The sequence below is a fragment of the Mya arenaria genome, chromosome 16 (genome assembly GCF_026914265.1).
Source record: "Mya arenaria isolate MELC-2E11 chromosome 16, ASM2691426v1".
In the NCBI taxonomy this organism is placed as follows: domain Eukaryota; kingdom Metazoa; phylum Mollusca; class Bivalvia; order Myida; family Myidae; genus Mya; species Mya arenaria.
The window spans coordinates 14149680-14167139 of record NC_069137.1 but is presented as its reverse complement, the minus strand read 5'-3'; the positions used below and the strand labels follow the sequence as shown (position 1 = coordinate 14167139).

The 17460-nt window shown below is 38.5% G+C and overlaps 4 protein-coding genes across 4 annotated transcripts; 1 reads left to right on the top strand and 3 right to left on the bottom strand.

Annotated features, from left to right (window-relative positions):
* Positions 1 to 364: 364 nt before the first annotated feature.
* LOC128222289 (dehydrogenase/reductase SDR family member 1-like) lies at positions 365 to 1920 on the bottom strand. The gene has a single exon (XM_052931256.1). It carries the CDS (start codon positions 1754 to 1756, stop codon positions 782 to 784), a length of 975 nt encoding a protein of 324 aa, XP_052787216.1. The 5' UTR covers positions 1757 to 1920; the 3' UTR covers positions 365 to 781.
* A 575-nt stretch (positions 1921 to 2495) lies between these two features.
* On the bottom strand, positions 2496 to 3835 carry LOC128222446 (dehydrogenase/reductase SDR family member 1-like). The gene has a single exon (XM_052931453.1). The coding sequence runs from the start codon at positions 3763 to 3765 to the stop codon at positions 2776 to 2778; it is 990 nt and encodes a 329-aa protein (XP_052787413.1). The 5' UTR covers positions 3766 to 3835; the 3' UTR covers positions 2496 to 2775.
* Positions 3836 to 9659: 5824 nt separating this feature from the next.
* LOC128221417 (uncharacterized) lies at positions 9660 to 11674 on the top strand. Its single transcript, XM_052930029.1, has 3 exons — positions 9660 to 10618; positions 10740 to 11215; positions 11337 to 11674. The coding sequence occupies exons 1-3, from the start codon at positions 9660 to 9662 to the stop codon at positions 11672 to 11674; spliced, it is 1773 nt and encodes a 590-aa protein (XP_052785989.1).
* Positions 11675 to 13290: 1616 nt separating this feature from the next.
* On the bottom strand, positions 13291 to 17448 carry LOC128222307 (uncharacterized). Its single transcript, XM_052931279.1, has 5 exons — positions 17374 to 17448; positions 17173 to 17241; positions 15792 to 15889; positions 15039 to 15169; positions 13291 to 14383 (listed from the first exon to the last, which is right to left on the bottom strand). Exons 2-5 carry the CDS (start codon positions 17207 to 17209, stop codon positions 14236 to 14238), a joined length of 414 nt encoding a protein of 137 aa, XP_052787239.1. The 5' UTR covers positions 17210 to 17241; positions 17374 to 17448; the 3' UTR covers positions 13291 to 14235.
* Positions 17449 to 17460: the final 12 nt, after the last annotated feature.

Here is a 17460-nt window from a genome sequence, read left to right as displayed (position 1 = left end):
TTGTTTGAACGACTAATTAGAGGATGAGCAGATTGTTGGTGTTTAGACTTAAGAATAGACACTCAGTTTATACTGTGAATGTATTATTGTGAACAGAAAGTGAATCAATAAAATTTTATGTAACATATTCTTACTGACTTAAAATGTAGCCTTCATTTTGATTGAGTTCTGTCTTTCAATTTATATATCAACAAAAAAATCATTCATGTGTTTCCGGTCATGCAGTTGGTACTGAACTACATGAATGGAATACAACTAGGTATAACCGTATTGAACTGCATGCAGTTGGTTCTGAACTACATGAATGGAATACAACTAGGTATAACCGTATTGAACTGCATGCAGTTCGTACATGTGTGTATGTTTAATTTCCAAAATGTTTTACTGTAACTCTAGCAATACTAAATAATAACCATTGGATAGACACTGTTGAATAACGTTTAATGGTTAGATTAAATTGCGGGTGATTCTTGATGCAATCATTTAACGTTCATAAATTACATGATAATAATGTAATACATGTACAATAAATCAGTGAAACTAACCATGCAAATGACTTGCTCTCTAACGTGTCGAAATGTAATTATTCATTTTATGAACGTAAAGTACATGTGTAAACACGCCCCACATATGTATATTTATTTATTCATACATTTTGCTTCTGAACTTGCGAACAACACAATAATGATAACATTTAAGAGGCTAAATACTTGAACTCAACTATACAGTAAGTAATCCACAACCCGTGAGTTCGTAAACAATGAAATGTGTGGGCAAATATTTAGTAAAATTTGTTTCCTACAATGCACAGAATCCACTTGGGAAAGCGCAGAAACCCGGGAACGAAAGCCGCCAGTCTTTTGTAACCCGACATATTCAACAGGAACTTGAACTGTGTAAAGTCAGAAGGCACATGGCCTTCTATGTCATGAAGACCGTACTTTCTCGCAAGGTCGCAAGTAAACACAATCTTGCCGCTCATTTTCATAATATCTGGGTCAACAGCAAGACCAGACACACACTGACCAACGAACTCTGGAGTTTCGCCCTCGCTGAAGTTTTCCAAAGCCGTTGACGCTCTCTTATCATCTGGTTCCTTCTCAAGGGCTTCACTAAGGTTTGTTAGGACCGTCTCTGTGCCAACAAAACCTGGCCAAAGACTTATGAAGGCAACGTTGAATTTTCTCAACTCGAATCCGCAGTCCGCTGCCATACGATCACAGGCTTCCTTTCCAATGCCATATGCACAGTTGAAGACGTATTTCAGGCCACCTCCTGAAGATATATTCACAATTAGTCCACTCTTTTGCTGAACCATAATTTTCGCTGCGTAGACAGAACATACATAATGGTTTCGTAGACCAACGTTGTTCACTTCATCCCACATCGATGGGGGAAGGTCCCAGAATTTCACACCCATGCTATTAAAGATAGTATTGGCAGCAGAATATGCATTATTCACTAACACGTCCAGTCTGTTGTCGTTTTCTCTCTTAACAATGTCAAACAAACGTTCTATCTCGGCGTCTTCAGAATGGTCGCACTGTATGGGGATACACGTTCCTCCACGGGCCTCAATCTCTCTTGCTGTGTCCTTCAAGGACCCGCCAAATTTTGAGCCCTTAACGGGATCTAATGTTCTTCCTGTTATGTAGACCTTGGCCCCTTTCTCAGCAAGCTGGAGCGCGATCCCCTTTCCAATGCCCCTGGTCGCACCAGTGACGATACAAACTTTGCCAGCCAATCTGGACATCATAAATAACAGTCAATATGTTGTTTTGAAGTTAGAGTTAACACCTTTTTAACTATTTCACATAAAATAGCACTATACAACACGTATAATGTATGTACGTGAGCGTTTAAATTGAACAAACTGTATCTTATGTTTTATTTTCGTTATTTCTTGTTTGGTGATGTGCATCAAAGGGACAGAACACTTACAAAGAAAAAAAAGTGACAATTACGGTCACAAGGGAGATAAGCGTGCACATGTCTAAAGGTAATCATGCACTGACTACTATCGATAGCTTTTCGAGCGCGTTACATAGCTTTTAGGATATGTTAAGTTTTTTCAGACAATAGTCTTCGGGCCTAATTTTTTTAGTTGTTAGGTCACTGAGTAAGTGGTTAGGAACAACCTATTCAAAATAAGAGACCAGCATTGTGCTGAAAGGTGTGTTTACTCGTAAAAATACTCAACTTTATTTGACGAGGGGGAGTTCGATTGAGCCGATAAGCGCCCTGGCAATAGTTGAAATAATGCGTCGTTGGCACTGTAGCGATGTCACCAACAACACTGTCATTTAGATTGTTCACGATGTTTTAAACTTCTTTTTCACCATAAATAAACTTTTATATGAATAATGGCGTCTTATATACCATAATATTAAATAGAATGTGTTATTAAACTGCCGTTTCATTTACATCAAACCAAAGTCTTCTTTGGACAATTAATATAGTTCCACCACCGCAGGCAAAATAAAAGAAAGACCTAGTTTTTCAATAATCATTTGTAATACAAATTATTTACAAATAGAGTATGAGATGATCAATGACAGTGGTTCAAGAAAAAAAGAAAAAAGAGTTGCGCGTCAATTTCCATCTGACATCACTTCAGAAGTTTCGTCAAAGCCATCCAGGCCTTACACAATGAAGCTACGAAGTCGTTCCATAATATGGATTGCACTTCGTTTTATCACAATTATATGCAAATATATACATAAACAAACTCATCTCATGCGTAAATTTGAGAAGGTCAGTCATATGTCCAATACTTCAGAATTTATTCCCACCAAGAGAGAGCAGCCATTTAGGGACACGCACAAATCCTGGAGTCAGCGCCGCAATCCATGTGTATCCACCTTGGAGTAGTCCAAGTTTTATTGAACGCATGTCCATCGGGGCATGACCAGGGGCGTCCTGCAGCCCGTACTTCTGTCCTAGGTCAAACGTCGTCAATATTTTTCCGCTCATTGGCATAACGTCGGGGTCGCTGGCGAGGGCCGCAATACACTGTCCAGCAAACTCCGGAGTCTCGCCCTTTTGGAAAAGTTCCAACATTTTCTTTTTATCTTGATACCTTTGTGGAACGTTTTCCGAGTCTATGGTGTCGGCCGCGCCGCCTCCGAACTTATCAAGAACGGTCTCCGTGCCGACAGCACCCGGCCATAGACTAACAAATGCGACGTTTTGTTTACGTAATTCAAAGCCACAATCCGCGGCCATACGATCGCACGCCTCCTTGCCTATTCCATAAGCGGCGTTGAAAAGGTAGCGTAGACCGCCAGCGGAAGAGATATTCACTATCAGTCCTTGCTTTCTTGGAACCATTAGCCGGGAAGCGAGCACAGAACAAATATAATGATTCCGTAGGCCGACGTTGTTAACAGTATCCCACATTGACGTTGGCTGTTCGTAAAAAGGTTTCCCCATGGATGAAAATATAGCGTTAACAGCAGAATACGCGTTATTCACGAGAATGTCCAACCGTCCATCGTTTTCACGTTTAACAGTCTCAAACAACTGCTCGATATCCTTGTCGTTGGAGTGATCACACTGTACCGGAATACACGTGCCGCCACGAGCCTCAATCTCACGTGCAGTGTCACGTAACGAGCCGCCGATACTCGAATCTTTCGGGGGATCCAGCGTCCTTCCGGTTATGTAGACCTTTGCCCCCTTTTCCGCAAGTTGAAGGGCGATCCCTTTACCGATTCCTCGCGTGGCACCAGTTACAATGCAAACTTTTCCACTTAATGGAGCCATTTTTTAAACGAAAAACTTGACACTACACCCGATCTATCTAAATAATAAATAAAGAAATGAGTACGTCCTGTATTTTAATTCACAATCGTTATCTCCAGAGTTCAGAATTAAGAATGAATGAACAGGTATAATCTGGAACGCCGCAAATGCAAACAAATGTTCAGTGAATGGCAATCTTGACCTTTCCCTCACATAATCAATGGTCGATCAAGCTACCTGTATATTAGAGGTGGTCAGCATTGGATAAAGGATTACCTGCTGTGTAAGTTGCCAAAGCTTTATGCCGTAAACGTTGTCCAGAGTGAAATGGTGATGCTATTTACGATGGATATTTTGTTAACGGTTTTAAGAGTTTTCCACCTTTCACAATTCAACGTGTATTCAAATAAGTCCAGTTATTTAAAGCCTTATTGCACAAGTTTATGTAAAACAAGGTTAATGTTATAATGTATTAAAGCTGCACTCTCACAGATTGAACGTTTTGACAACTTTTTAATTTTTTGTCTTTGAACCAACCAATTTATGCGAAAATGCATGGAAACCAGTTATATATGACAGCTGACAAACAATCAGATCGCAGATTTTCGGCATGTTTAAGCTCAAAAATTGATGTTTTATGCATTTTTCTTAAACCGTTAGTAACGCTTTTAGCCATTAAACATTAATTTCGAACGGAAATATGACAATCTGCGACCTGATCATTTGTCAGCAATCTTATATCACTGGTTTGCAGATATTTACATGTTGCAGATTCTAGAAACAGACTATACTTTAGTGTAGTTCATAATAAATAGTTAGAGCACACTTGTGTTTCTTATTTATTAAATCACATTAGTGAACATTGAACACACACACTACAACAAGGAAAACAAAACATGGTGTCAGAAGTTATTTGTGGATTAACTAAATTTTGATTTGAGCAGTTTTACATTAGTAAATAACTAAATATGGAATTTAGTGGAATTCAAGCACCATGCATGGAATGGGACTCGACAAATCTGCCAGAAGCATTCGAAAAGTTTGAGCGTCACGCGAAGCTGATGTTCTCTGGACCATTGAAGGCGAAAACAGAAGAAGAGCAAGTGTCGTATTTCCTGTTGTGGATATGCGACAGGGGAAGAGATATTCACTGTACGTGGAAAGACATTTCGGAGACAGATGCGAAAAAGCTCAGTACATTCTATGAAAGATTCAGAGCGTATGTACAACCAAAACTAAATCCTATTTTTGCACGTTATAAGTTCTTTAATCAAACGCAAGAGAATGACACAATTGACACATTCATCACTCGCTTGAGGATGTGCGCAAGGGATTGTAATTTTACAAATACAGACGAGATGATTAGAGACAGAATAGTGTTTGGAACCAATTCAGCAAAGTTGCGTGAAAAACTCGTCAACATCGGATCTGATTTAACACTGGACAGAGCAATACAAACTGCCCAAAACATCGAGAATTCGCAGGAACAGCTACGCTCAATGAATAAGGACGTGGACGTCTGTCGATCAAAATCGTTTGGACACAAGCCGATTATACAGCGCCGTCAGCAACAACGCAGACCAGTGACATCATCTTCAAGACCGGGACCAGGACCACCGAGACAAGGACGCTCGTGCATGAACTGTGCAACTTCACATACATTCGGAGCGTGCCCGGCAAAAGGGAAACAGTGTCATAACTGTCACAAATACAATCATTTCGCGAAGTGTTGCCGGCATGGAAAAAACAATGTGAATAGTGTTGACGATAATTATGAGGAGATAATCTGTGGTATTCAAGAATACAACATTGACACGGTAAGCACAATTTGTTCTACCGATCGTGCACTAGTCTGTCTGTCCGTTGGCCCAAAACAATGTCCTGTAAATTTCAAAATTGACACAGGAAGCGCAGCAAATATTCTTCCCCGCAAAGATTTTCAAGCGCTAGGTTTAAATTCCCCGTTAGAGCCCCCCTCTGAACGATTGACATCCTATACAGGTAATCGTATTCCAGTTCTAGGAAAAGTTCAGTTGTATTGTAGATACAAAGAAAGGTCAATCAACACATGGTTTAATGTAGTAGATATCCCTGCTGTGCCTCTATTGAGCCTGAAATCTTCCATAGATCTAGGTTTAATCGAACTGACATGTACCATTGATAAGCAGTCCTGTGAAAGTACTGGTCAAGTGTTAAACAAACAACAGGTGTTATCTGATTATAAAGACATTTTCACGGGAATTGGTGTAATTCCAGGGTCTTGCAAGCTTCATTTGAAGCAGGATGCTATCCTCGTTGTGAATCCTGCATGGAGGGTACCTGAAGCATTACGTAACCGACTTCAGGAAGAACTGAATCGAATGGAGAGCGATGGCATAATCTCCAAGGTTAACACCCCGACTGATTGGGTTAACTCCCTTGTTGTAGTAGAAAAGCCAAAAACTGGACAATTGAGAATATGTCTAGATCCAAAAGCATTGAATGACGCAATACGTAGACCGCACTACCCTATGCCGACACTTGACGATGTTACAGTACAATTAGCTGGTTGTCAATACTTTAGTCTTTTAGACATAACTCATGCTTACTGGAGCAATTAGACTGGACGAAGAGTCGTCATATTTGACAACGTTTAGCACCCCGTTTGGTAGATACAGATTCACCCGTCTTCCTAATGGTCTCTGTTGTAGTCAAGATGTATTTTGTCAAAAAGTAGACGAAATCTTTGGAGACATGACAGGTGTCAAGGCAATTGTTGACGACATATTGATATATGGTCGGACAAAAGCAGAGCCCGACAAAAATCTGAAAGCAGTACTAGACCGTGCCCGCGACAAAGGCATACGATTCAACGTAGACAAATGCCGCGTAGGACTGTCAGAGATACCTTATTTTGGTCATATGGTTACATCATCAGGGCTGAAAGCAGACACAGCCAAAATATAGGCAATTGGGAAAATCGAAACACCCAAAAATCGTGCAGAGCTAGAGACATTTCTTGGTATGGTGACATATCTACAGAAATTTACCCCAAATCTCTCCGAAATTACAAGCCCAATGAGAGATTTACTTAAGAAGGACATAGAGTTCGTCTGGGACCAACCTCAAATTGATGCATTCACAAAGGTCAAGCAGGTTATCACAAAAAGACCAGTTCTAGCTTATTTTGATCCAAAGAAGCCAGTTTATCTTGAATGCGACGCTTCTATGAATGGGGTGGTGCAGCCATTATGCAAGATGGTCGACCCATAGCTTATGCATCTAAGACATTGACGCAAACGGAACGCAATTATGCAAACATTGAACGTGAAATGCTAGCCGTTGTGTTTGCATGTCAGCGTTTTCACCAATACATATATGGCAGACATGTAATTGTACACTCTGACCATAAGCCCTTGTCTGCAATCATGAAAAAGCCTTTGCATGCAGCACCACCGCGTTTGCAGAGAATGATGCTAAGTTTGCAAAAGTATGACCTTGACGTACGACATGTGAGCGGGAAAAACGTTCCCATCAGTGATCTCTTGTCACGGAAACCTATGTCAGATAGTTCCGAAATAGAAGGTCTTGACCTTCATGTTCATGCCGTGCTTTCAAGCATGACATATACTGATCGCAGTATTGAAAATGTGAGAAAGGAATCAAAGACCGACCTACAAATGCAGGCATTGAAACGGACTATAGTTCAAGGGTGGCCAGATTCTAGATCTGATTGCCCAGAACTGGTGTATGAATTTTTCAATCACAGGGACGAATTATCTGTTGCCGATGACCTAATTTTCAGAGGTCAAACCTTGATCATTCCCAAGTCACTCAGACAGCACATGATTGAGCAAGTACATTTAGGTCATATGGGCACTGACAAAAGCCTACAGAGAGCCAAGGACGTGATGTTTTGGCCAGGCATGAGCAAACAAATAAATGACTTCGTTCTGAACTGTAAAATTTGTTTGTCACGCAGGAACTCAAATCAAAAAGAGCCCATGACAACCCACGACATCCTAAAAGGGCCATGGCAAGAAGTTGCCACTGATTTGTTCCATTTTGATGGAAATGAGTATTTACTTGTCGTTGATTATTATAGCAGATATTTTGAAATAGACAAGCTGCCTGACACAAAATCATCGACTATTGTCAGAAAACTCAAATCACGTTTCAGTACACACGGAATACCAATACATATTTTCAGTGACAATAGACCTCAGTACACATCTGAGACATTCAAGACATTTGTCGATTCGTGGCACATTGAACATGTCACATCAAGTCCACGACATCCAAGTTCTAACGGACTTGCAGAACGTACTATACAGACTGTAAAACGACTGCTAGTAAAGGCCAAAGACAGTGGTCATGACCCATATCTAGCATTGTTAGAATACAGGAATACACCCATGTCAGATTGTAAGCAATCACCTGTGCAATTGCTTATGAGCAGAAGAACAAGATCTGTTTTACCTATAACAATATCTCAACTGCTACCTAAAACTGTAAACTCTAAAATGGTAAGGTCAGCCATCCAAACATCCAAAAGAAAGCAAAAAATATTATACGACAAAAACGCAAAACCACTTTCAAGGTTGCAAGTTAATGACTTAGTACGATTTCAAGTTGGAAAGATTTGGAAACCCGCTAAAGTAATCAGGATACACAATGACCACTCTTATGTAATCCTAACCCCTGATGGGAGTAGTTACAGGAGAAATCGCCGATTCCTGTTGAAGAGTAATGAGCAATTAACAGAGATAAATGATTTCACACCCAATGTATTGGCCAGAGATCAGTCAAGTACTGATAATGAAATCAACCCACAGGTACCCAGCTGTGCAAACTCTCAGCAGTCTAATTACCCTGCAAAGATTCCCCAAAACTCCCCTGCCCCTTATCAGACACGATCTGGTAGAATAGTGCAACCAAGTCAAGGATACAATCACGATGATTGGGTTAAATGAACTGTTGTAATTATAAATTAATTAATGCATGAATATACTGTGAATAATATTTTCTATGATATTACATAGATTGTGCAAGATTCAATATGACTATTACATCGATTCATTTAATAATTAATGTGTAACAATGATCTCTTTTATTTACATGTTTGGAATATTATTAACTATAATATTTACTTTTTCTTTTTAACAAAACAAGAGAGATGTTGCAGATTCTAGAAACAGACTATACTTTATATCTTTATCTCTTTGCATGCTGAGTATTCCTGGTCAGTCGGTTGGTGTACATTGCGTAGTGTAGTTCATAATAAATAGTTAGAGCACACTTGTGTTTTTTATCTATTAAATCACATTAGTGAACATTGAACGCGCACACTACAACAAGGAAAACAAAACATTTACACAGAAATTGGATCATTCCATGACAAAAAAATAAATATAAAAAATGTTATCAAAACGGTGAATCTGTGAGAGTGCAGCTTTAAATACAAATTGAATGAAATTTTGAATTCTCCAAGTCAGTTAATGTCGAGGAACATGATCATGTACACCTTATTTGTTTGTATTCTAGAATTAAAGTCAGTATGTCCATATTAATATTTCGAGCTGAATTTATGTACGCAGATCTACAGTGTAATTGCATTCCAACAAAACCCTGCGTGTGTCAGTCTACATGGTGAAAAGGTCACCTTCTGTAGAACATCATATCAGGCTTTTGAAAAACAATTAAATAGTTTCAAACCTTAATCAAGATAGCAATGCTATTTGAAAACATAATCATCATTTTATATGATATTAATTAATTCAGTCTAAAAAAGGAAATACTTGAACAATATAATGGAAATACAATTTTGAAAGAACTTAAGTTTTAATCCAAGTGTACAGAAATTTGCAGCATGATAATAAAATTAACAGTTAATTTTAATTTAAATAAAAACATTCTGTGTTTAAATTTATAAGAAAATGTGGGCTAAAACACTCCCTGGCAAGGGCCGTGAAGGCTCTATATATTTATTTAAAAAGCACTGCGAGCAAGGCACTTTACACCCCACCCAACACTCTAACCCAGAAAGGCATTTTACACCCCACCCCAGCCATCCATTTTACACCCCACCCAAGCAAGGCATATACACTCCAACCCAGCAAGGCACATTACATTCCAACCCAGCAAGACACTTTACACTCCAACCAAGCAACATACTTTACACCCCACCCCAGCAACGTACTTTACACCCCACACCAGCAAGGCACTTTACACTGCAACCCAGCAAGGCACTTAACACTCCAACCCAGCAAGGCACTTTACACTCCAACCCAGCAAGGCACATTACACTCCAACCCAGCAAGGCACATTACACTCCAACCCAGCAAGGCACTTTACACTCCAACCCAGCAAGGCACTTAACACTCCAACCAAGCAAGGCACTTGACACTCCAACCCAGCAAGGCACATTACACTCCAACCCAGCAAGGCACTCTACGCTCCAACCCAGCATGACACTTTACACCCCAACCCAGCAACATACTTTGCACCCCAACCCAGCAAGGCACTTTACACCCAACCCCATCCATCCATTTTACAACCCACCCCAGCAAGGCACTTTACACTCCAACCAAGCAAGGCACATTACACTCCAACCCAGCAACGTACTTTACATCCTACCCCAGCCAGCCATTTTACACTCTAACCCAGGAAGGCACTTAACACTCCAACCCAGCAAGGCACTTTACACTCCAACCCAGCAAGGCACTTTACACTCAAACCCAGCAAGGCACTTTTCACCCCAACCCAGCAAGCCACTTTACACTCCAACCCAGCAAGGCACATTACACTCCAACCCAGCAAGACACTTAACACCCCAACTCAGCAAGGCACGTTACACTCCAACCCAGCAAGGCACATTACACTCCATCCCAGCAAGGTACTTTACATCCTACCCCAGCCAGCCATTTTACACTCTAACCCAGGAAGGCACTTAACACTCCAACCCAGCAAGGCACTTTACACTCCAACCCAGCAAGGCACTTTACACTCCAACCCAGCAAGGCACTTTTCACCCCAACCCAGCAAGACACTTTACACCCCAACCCAGCAAGGCACGTTACACTCCAACCCAGCAAGACACTTTACACCCCAACCCAGCAAGGCACGTTACACTCCAACCCAGCAAGGCACTTTACACCCCAACCCAGCAAGGCACTTTACACTCCAACCCAGCAAGACACTACACCCAACCCAGCAAGCCACTTTACACCCCAACCCAGCAAGACACTTGACACTCCAACCAAGCAACGTACGTTACAACCCACTCCAGCCAGTCATTTTACACCCCACCCAAGCAAGGCACTTTACACCCCAACACAGCAACATACTTTACACTCCAACCCAGCAAGACACTTTACACCCCAACCCAGCAAGAAACTTGACACTCCAAACCAGCAAGGCACTTTACACCCCAACCCAGCAAGGCACTTTACACTCCAACCCAGCAAGACACTTGACACTCCAACCAAGCAACGTACGTTACAACCCACTCCAGCCAGCCATTTTACACCCCACCAAAGCAAGGCACTTTACACCCCAACCCAGCAACATACTTTACACCCCAACACAGCAACATACTTTAAACCCTAACCCAGCAATATACTTTACACCCCAACCCAGCAAGGCACTTTATACCCCACCCCAGCCATCCATTTTACACCTCACCCCAGCAAGGCACTTTACACTCCAACCCAGCAAGGCACTTTACACTCCAACCCAGCAACATACTTTACGACCCCACCCTAACCAGCAGTTTTACACCCCAACCCAACAGGACACTTTACACTCCAACCCAGCAAGGCACTTAACACTCCACCCAAGCATTGCACTTGACACTACAATCCAGCAAGGCACTTTACACTCCAACCCAGCAAGGCACTTAACACCCCAACCCGGCAAGGCACTTAACACTCCACCCAAGCATTGCACTTGACACTCCAACCCAGCAAGGCAATTAAGACTCCACCCAAGCATTGCACTTGACACTCCAACCCAGCAAGGCACTTTACATTCCAAACCAGCAAGACACTTTACACTCCAACCAAGCAACATACTTTACACCCTTACCCAGCCAGCCATTTTACACTCCAACCCAGCAAGGCACTTTACACTCCAACCCAGCCACCCATTTTTCTATTTTAGTATCATTGACCCTAGGGGCCCAAACGCATTCCCATGAAAAGTCTCCATAAACTCTTCATATATACCGGTGGCAAGTTTGGATACTATATGTCAAACTAAGCTAAAATAATTTGATTCAGCCTTAGTTGTGAGATTCAACTGTTTTTAATTTTTTAGTAACAGTGACCTTGACCCTTTGGGCCCTAATTGCAATCCCATGGAAGTCCTGCATATACCTTTCTTACCTACCAACTTAGGTCAAACCTAACTTAACTTAAAATTATTTAGTACTTAACACTTATCTATATTTACTAACAATGACCTTGACCCTAGGGCCCCCATATGTTCTTCATTCAAACATGCAATCCCATTAATTAAAGGTCTACATAAACTCTTCATATATACCAAGTTTGGTCGCAATATGCGAATCCTAAGTTATTCAATACTAACCATATTTCTGTTTTTAGTAACAGTGACCTTGACCTTGGCCATGACTCTTAGAACCCCAACCACAATCCAATGAAAGGTCTCCATAAATTCATCCTTAAATATATAATTATCAAGGTTGGTCAGAATATGTCAATCCTTATCAAAGTTATTCAGTACCAACCATTTTTTTATTTTAGTTACATTGACCTTTACGCATTCCCATAAAAGGTCTCCATAAACTCTTCATATACACCAAGTTTGGACACTATATGTCAAACCTAACTAAAATAATTCAGCTCCTCCGTACCAATTAAGGGTTAATATGAATTTATGTTACCTTATTGTGTGATGGCTACTGTTTAAAAAATGAAGGCCATTGAATGAACAGTATTTGAGATCTGAGTTAAACTCAAAGTTGCCAAACATTTTAAGTTGATCAAGGGCAATAATTTTTATTAAGGATATGGAGTTTTGTGACCTAATTTTGTTATGGCCGTAAAAAATTGTGTGACATATTTCAATTGAATAAACGGTATAGAACGTTATTTTTTAGTGAAAATCCCAACTTGACCCAAAAGTTTTACCTACGCAATGTGCCCTAAAACATAAACTTAAGTTCCTAAGACAATCAGGGGCCATAATTTGTTTTTTAGGATAATACGGAGTTATGTAACATCAATTGTAAGCTGATCGTCAATAATTATGAAGTATTAAGTCAGTTAGATAAAGGATATAGAAGTTATTTGTAAAAGTCCCAACTTGCCCTAAAACTTTAACCAGATACAGATGCTGGGGTGAGTAGTTTAGCCTCCTTATTCTTCAAATAGTCAAGCTAAAAATGTAGGTTTTATTCATATGCTCCTATTTTTGTAAAAAAAGCAATGCTAATACAAAGACACATGAACATATGGTGTTAAACATGAAAATTGAATTCATTCTGTATTTCATTAAAATACACACTTGACAATGACAGAAGTTGAACACGATGATATAACGGCAGTCTTTTCACATGGATTTATTACATGCTTTCAGTTTCATAATGATACAATGATTCAATAGAAATGCCTTAAAAAATAAACAATTGATGAAAACCACTTGAGATTTATACAGTTAAATATAAATACAATTTGTAATTACTAGTATTAAATGAATTGCAACAATCATGTTAAAACAAAATTATATTTCCAATACTAACAGATGAAGCACCACTATAAATTCCACAAATATTATACGTTTCTGCCAACATTCAAGGTGAAAATCAATGATTAAATGCCATACATGTAAGTCTAAATGCCACAGTTTCAAATGAGATTCAGCTAAGTTAAATGATTACAAAACAATATAAAAAAACTATAAGCATTCTATTTTTCATATTTGCTTTCGAGTTTTGAAATAAAACATACTTTGTTTATCATTGTAGTGCATTTGTATGACATTTCTAAACATCATGTTATGAAGTGAGTTTACATGTTGAATGTCAATATTTCTTAAATGTCATTTCCACTCTAGCTGTATATTATATGTAAGGTCACATTCAGATAGGAGTAAGGAGAGAGGTAAATCCATTCAGCTATTCCCCCAATCCTTACAATGATATATATGTATTTTATGTGTATTATCATAAAAATAATGTTTAAACTAAATCTAGATCACATAAATAATGACTTTATGTCCAAGGCATCCTGAATGAACACCAACAGTTGAAATCAAGTGTCCCTTCCTGAAGTTAGATGTCCAAAATTGTCATTGATTTGTCCATTAAAGCAGCAGTTGCTTGTTTTACCAAACTTTTCTCAAAGGCTTTTACTGTGTTTCCAGAGCTTGCTTACGAAAATAAAAATAAGCTAGCTATAGAAATGCTTCCATGTCACAGAATCTTTAACTGTTTTATTGTGTTAACAAAGCCTTTAAAATTAGAATCTGGAAAAATGGCAGAAACTCTTGCTATCTTCTCATGACATCACAGAAATTCTCGATGGCTTTTATTGCTTCTCCGGGCAAAGTCGTAGGTCCATACACACATATGAGAATACCATACGGGAGATTACACACAGTAAGTCCTCCTGAATCCCGGCTACACGTTGCATATACACTGAAAATTGTAAATCTTACCAGTTATTTGGGACATAAAGTTATTTGAGACATTTGAGTTATAAATAATACATTAGTAAGAATATAGCTTGCATAAAGACAAAAAAGAGTAAACTTGTGAAAACATTTTTTTTTTATACTGACCCTAACTGATTGTTTCATTAACAGTTCGTTGTTCATAATAAGTCACAATCAATCATTGAAAATAATCAGAAAACCTTTCATTCAATAATTGATTATTGATAGATAAAAAAACATTTGTAGTACAATTCAGAATGTAAGTGATGTTATATTTCTCTGGGGAAAAAAATCTGATTTATTTATCATGGCGAAAATGTTACATACATTAAGTTATGTTTTAATACTGAAGACAGAACTATAGTAATAAAACGCCCGATGGAGCAAACCCAACATTGGTCTGTTCTTGTTTTGATAGTTGAAAAAGGTGCATAACTCATCATTATTAATGATATTAGCCAGAGTAGTGCAACTTGCTCTACCTGTGTGTATTGCCTCAGACAAAATGTGTACCCAGTTTTATTCACACTTTTTTGACAGACGACACTCTTGATGATGACCCCAAGGTTATCACATTAGCCCAAATTGTTTTACCAGAAAATAGAAATAAAAACAACAAAAAACAAAATAATACAAACCTTGAAAATGTTCTCTGATATGTTTTAAAGATCCATCCCCTTCTCTTGGGTGGAGAAATGTGGAAGTCTTTGTTTGCTAGACCCTCGGATGAATATCTTTCAAACAAGCTAAGGAACTGCTTCACTTCTTCCTGCAGAAAGACAGTGTTGCATTTCAAACAGAACATGTTATTTCTTAATTGATTTATAACTATTTGTTTTAGCTCAATTTCGAAGACAATAGTTATGAAACACCTTTGAGTCGTTTCCTGGGCAGAAACCAGCCTGGTGTTCTTTTTGGGATGCCAAGAGCATATTCCCAGGTGCTAAGTGAACCCACAACCTCTTGGGTGAGAGGCGGACACAAAGACTACTGTCATTCTCTGGTTAAAAGTTAGTAATTATTTATACAAAGATTACCCTTTCCACAGAACTAACCTTTGATCAACAAAAGTAAAATTAGATAAATATTGGCCAATAAATAAATGTTTTGGCTAATTTTGACCAAACTAAACAATTGACCAGTTTTATACAATTGATTGCAGTGTTTAAATGGGAACTTTTTTAAAGAGATAACAAAAACAGGGCTACATGTATTTTTTAGGCATGATCATACACACTTTTCTAAAAAAGAAGGAGGAACGTACATGTACAGTGAAACTGTACTTAATGATGATTTAATGTCAATCTGTCAGCCCACATCTTGCTTGTGTTTAAAAAAAAATACATTGTACTTCAATAAGTCTTATAAACTTTTATGACCATTTCACTAACCTGTGGAAGATGTTGTAGATCTCCAAAACTGTACATGGTCTGTCCCTGTCTGGTCAGTAACAACACCCCACTAACATGGCCAGTATTGATAAGTCCACCTGTGATTAAAGAAACTATATGTTTACCAAAAAAATAATAGAAAATGGAGTAATGACACTTTACTTGTACATTGCCAAAAGACATTCAAGACTTCTTGGTATATATAAATTTATTAAAATATTCAAGTGAAATTTAAATATTACGATTCATCTGTTCAATTACATTAATAATTAAGTGCCAAGAGTCAAACACAAAAAATCTTAATTATATGAAGTTATATGGAGCCACATTATAGAATTGGCTTTCAGCCTTCCATTAATGTTTCCCATGAATCTGCCGATACCATCGACTGTTTTAAAAACTTTTGGCGTCTGTTTTTAAATTAGCTACAATATTGAGTGTTCAGGGGTTCTTTTTATTATTTTGACATTTCTTAAAGTCATAAAATCTTCCAAGGACTCGTTGAAGGCCAGTCAGGTGGACAAAGTATCCAGTATGTCATACGTCCAGGCTAGTCTAAAATAATAGACGTGTTATACGGAATTCTTCCAATCCCTAACGTTTAAGCAAGTTTGCGCAAAACCCAAGGGTGTTTGAAAAATATTAAAATTGTATTAAGTGAAGTATTTTATGGTTGAAATTGATCATAAAGGTTTATATTCATATTTTACCATGTAAGCGAAAAGTTATTTTGTACAAAACAAGCATTTAATGCATTAAAACACATTATTTACCTTTCCAATAAAACGAAAGTTGACTGACACTGACAACAATTATGCCAAGCAGAACAACTCGACCCAATCGTTATAACTCGGCCACCTCCAACAAGCTTCGAGACAGACCTCGTAAATACAATCATAACAACTTGCCCATGGCCAGACCTCGTAAATACAATCGTAACAACTCAACCATGGCCGAAATGTTCCAATTGTTTTAAAATTGTGCCCTGAAGCCTTGCAGATGCCCTTCATGTCTATATTGTTATGTTTTGACAGAATGAAATGAAGAAAACCCGTCAAACTCATAATTATTCGTTGGATATTTATTTTTTGTGTACGGAACTAATATAACATAACATTATCTGGTAATATTTCTTGTTTTTATGATATTTTATATATATGCTTTAACCCGGAATCCTGATCGGAATAACTACCCACTTTTCATACAAAACAATTTGTACATGAAGGATTTGCCATATCAAAAATCATAAAAAAAATCCGTCAACGTACAATCATTTGGACTAACGTCCAGGCTAAACATCATTAAAAAAAGAAGCCTGGACGGCATTTTAGATTGACTACCAGTATGGACTAAGATTGTACCTAGCAAAAAACCTGTCTACCTGTAATGAACTTCTCGAATCCAGTTGATGCCTGCATATTGTCATTGAATAACAGTCAAGCGCATTTGCCTGGAAGAAAAATAACACAGTTATGATTTCCTTCAAAATATTAAAAAATTCACCGCATGAAAAAAAAATGAAAATTTGTCCAAACCACCATGTTCGTTTAATCATTCTTATTGAAAATGTTATCAAACTTACACTTATTCTAAATCATCACTGATCAGTCTTTTTATATTCATGGCTTAAATGTAAACAAGGGAAGCAACTCTTCATGTTCTACGCAAG

Bases quoted from the DNA above. Each gene is read 5' to 3' on its own strand.
- LOC128222289 (XM_052931256.1), bottom strand. From the start codon at position 1,756: ATGATGTCCAGATTGGCTGGCAAAGTTTGTATCGTCACTGGTGCGACC.
- LOC128222446 (XM_052931453.1), bottom strand. From the start codon at position 3,765: ATGGCTCCATTAAGTGGAAAAGTTTGCATTGTAACTGGTGCCACGCGA.
- LOC128221417 (XM_052930029.1), top strand. From the start codon at position 9,660: ATGTGGGCTAAAACACTCCCTGGCAAGGGCCGTGAAGGCTCTATATAT. The intron at 10,619-10,739 runs GTACTTTACATC...ACTCCAACCCAG, and splicing joins TTACACTCCATCCCAGCAAG to CAAGGCACTTTTCACCCCAA. The intron at 11,216-11,336 runs GTACGTTACAAC...ACCCTAACCCAG, and splicing joins TGACACTCCAACCAAGCAAC to CAATATACTTTACACCCCAA.
- LOC128222307 (XM_052931279.1), bottom strand. From the start codon at position 17,209: ATGCAGGCATCAACTGGATTCGAGAAGTTCATTACAG. The intron at 15,890-17,172 runs GTAGACAGGTTT...CTTTAATCACAG, and splicing joins ATTCGAGAAGTTCATTACAG to GTGGACTTATCAATACTGGC. The intron at 14,384-15,038 runs GTTTGTATTATT...TACAATTTTCAG, and splicing joins TATCAGAGAACATTTTCAAG to TGTATATGCAACGTGTAGCC.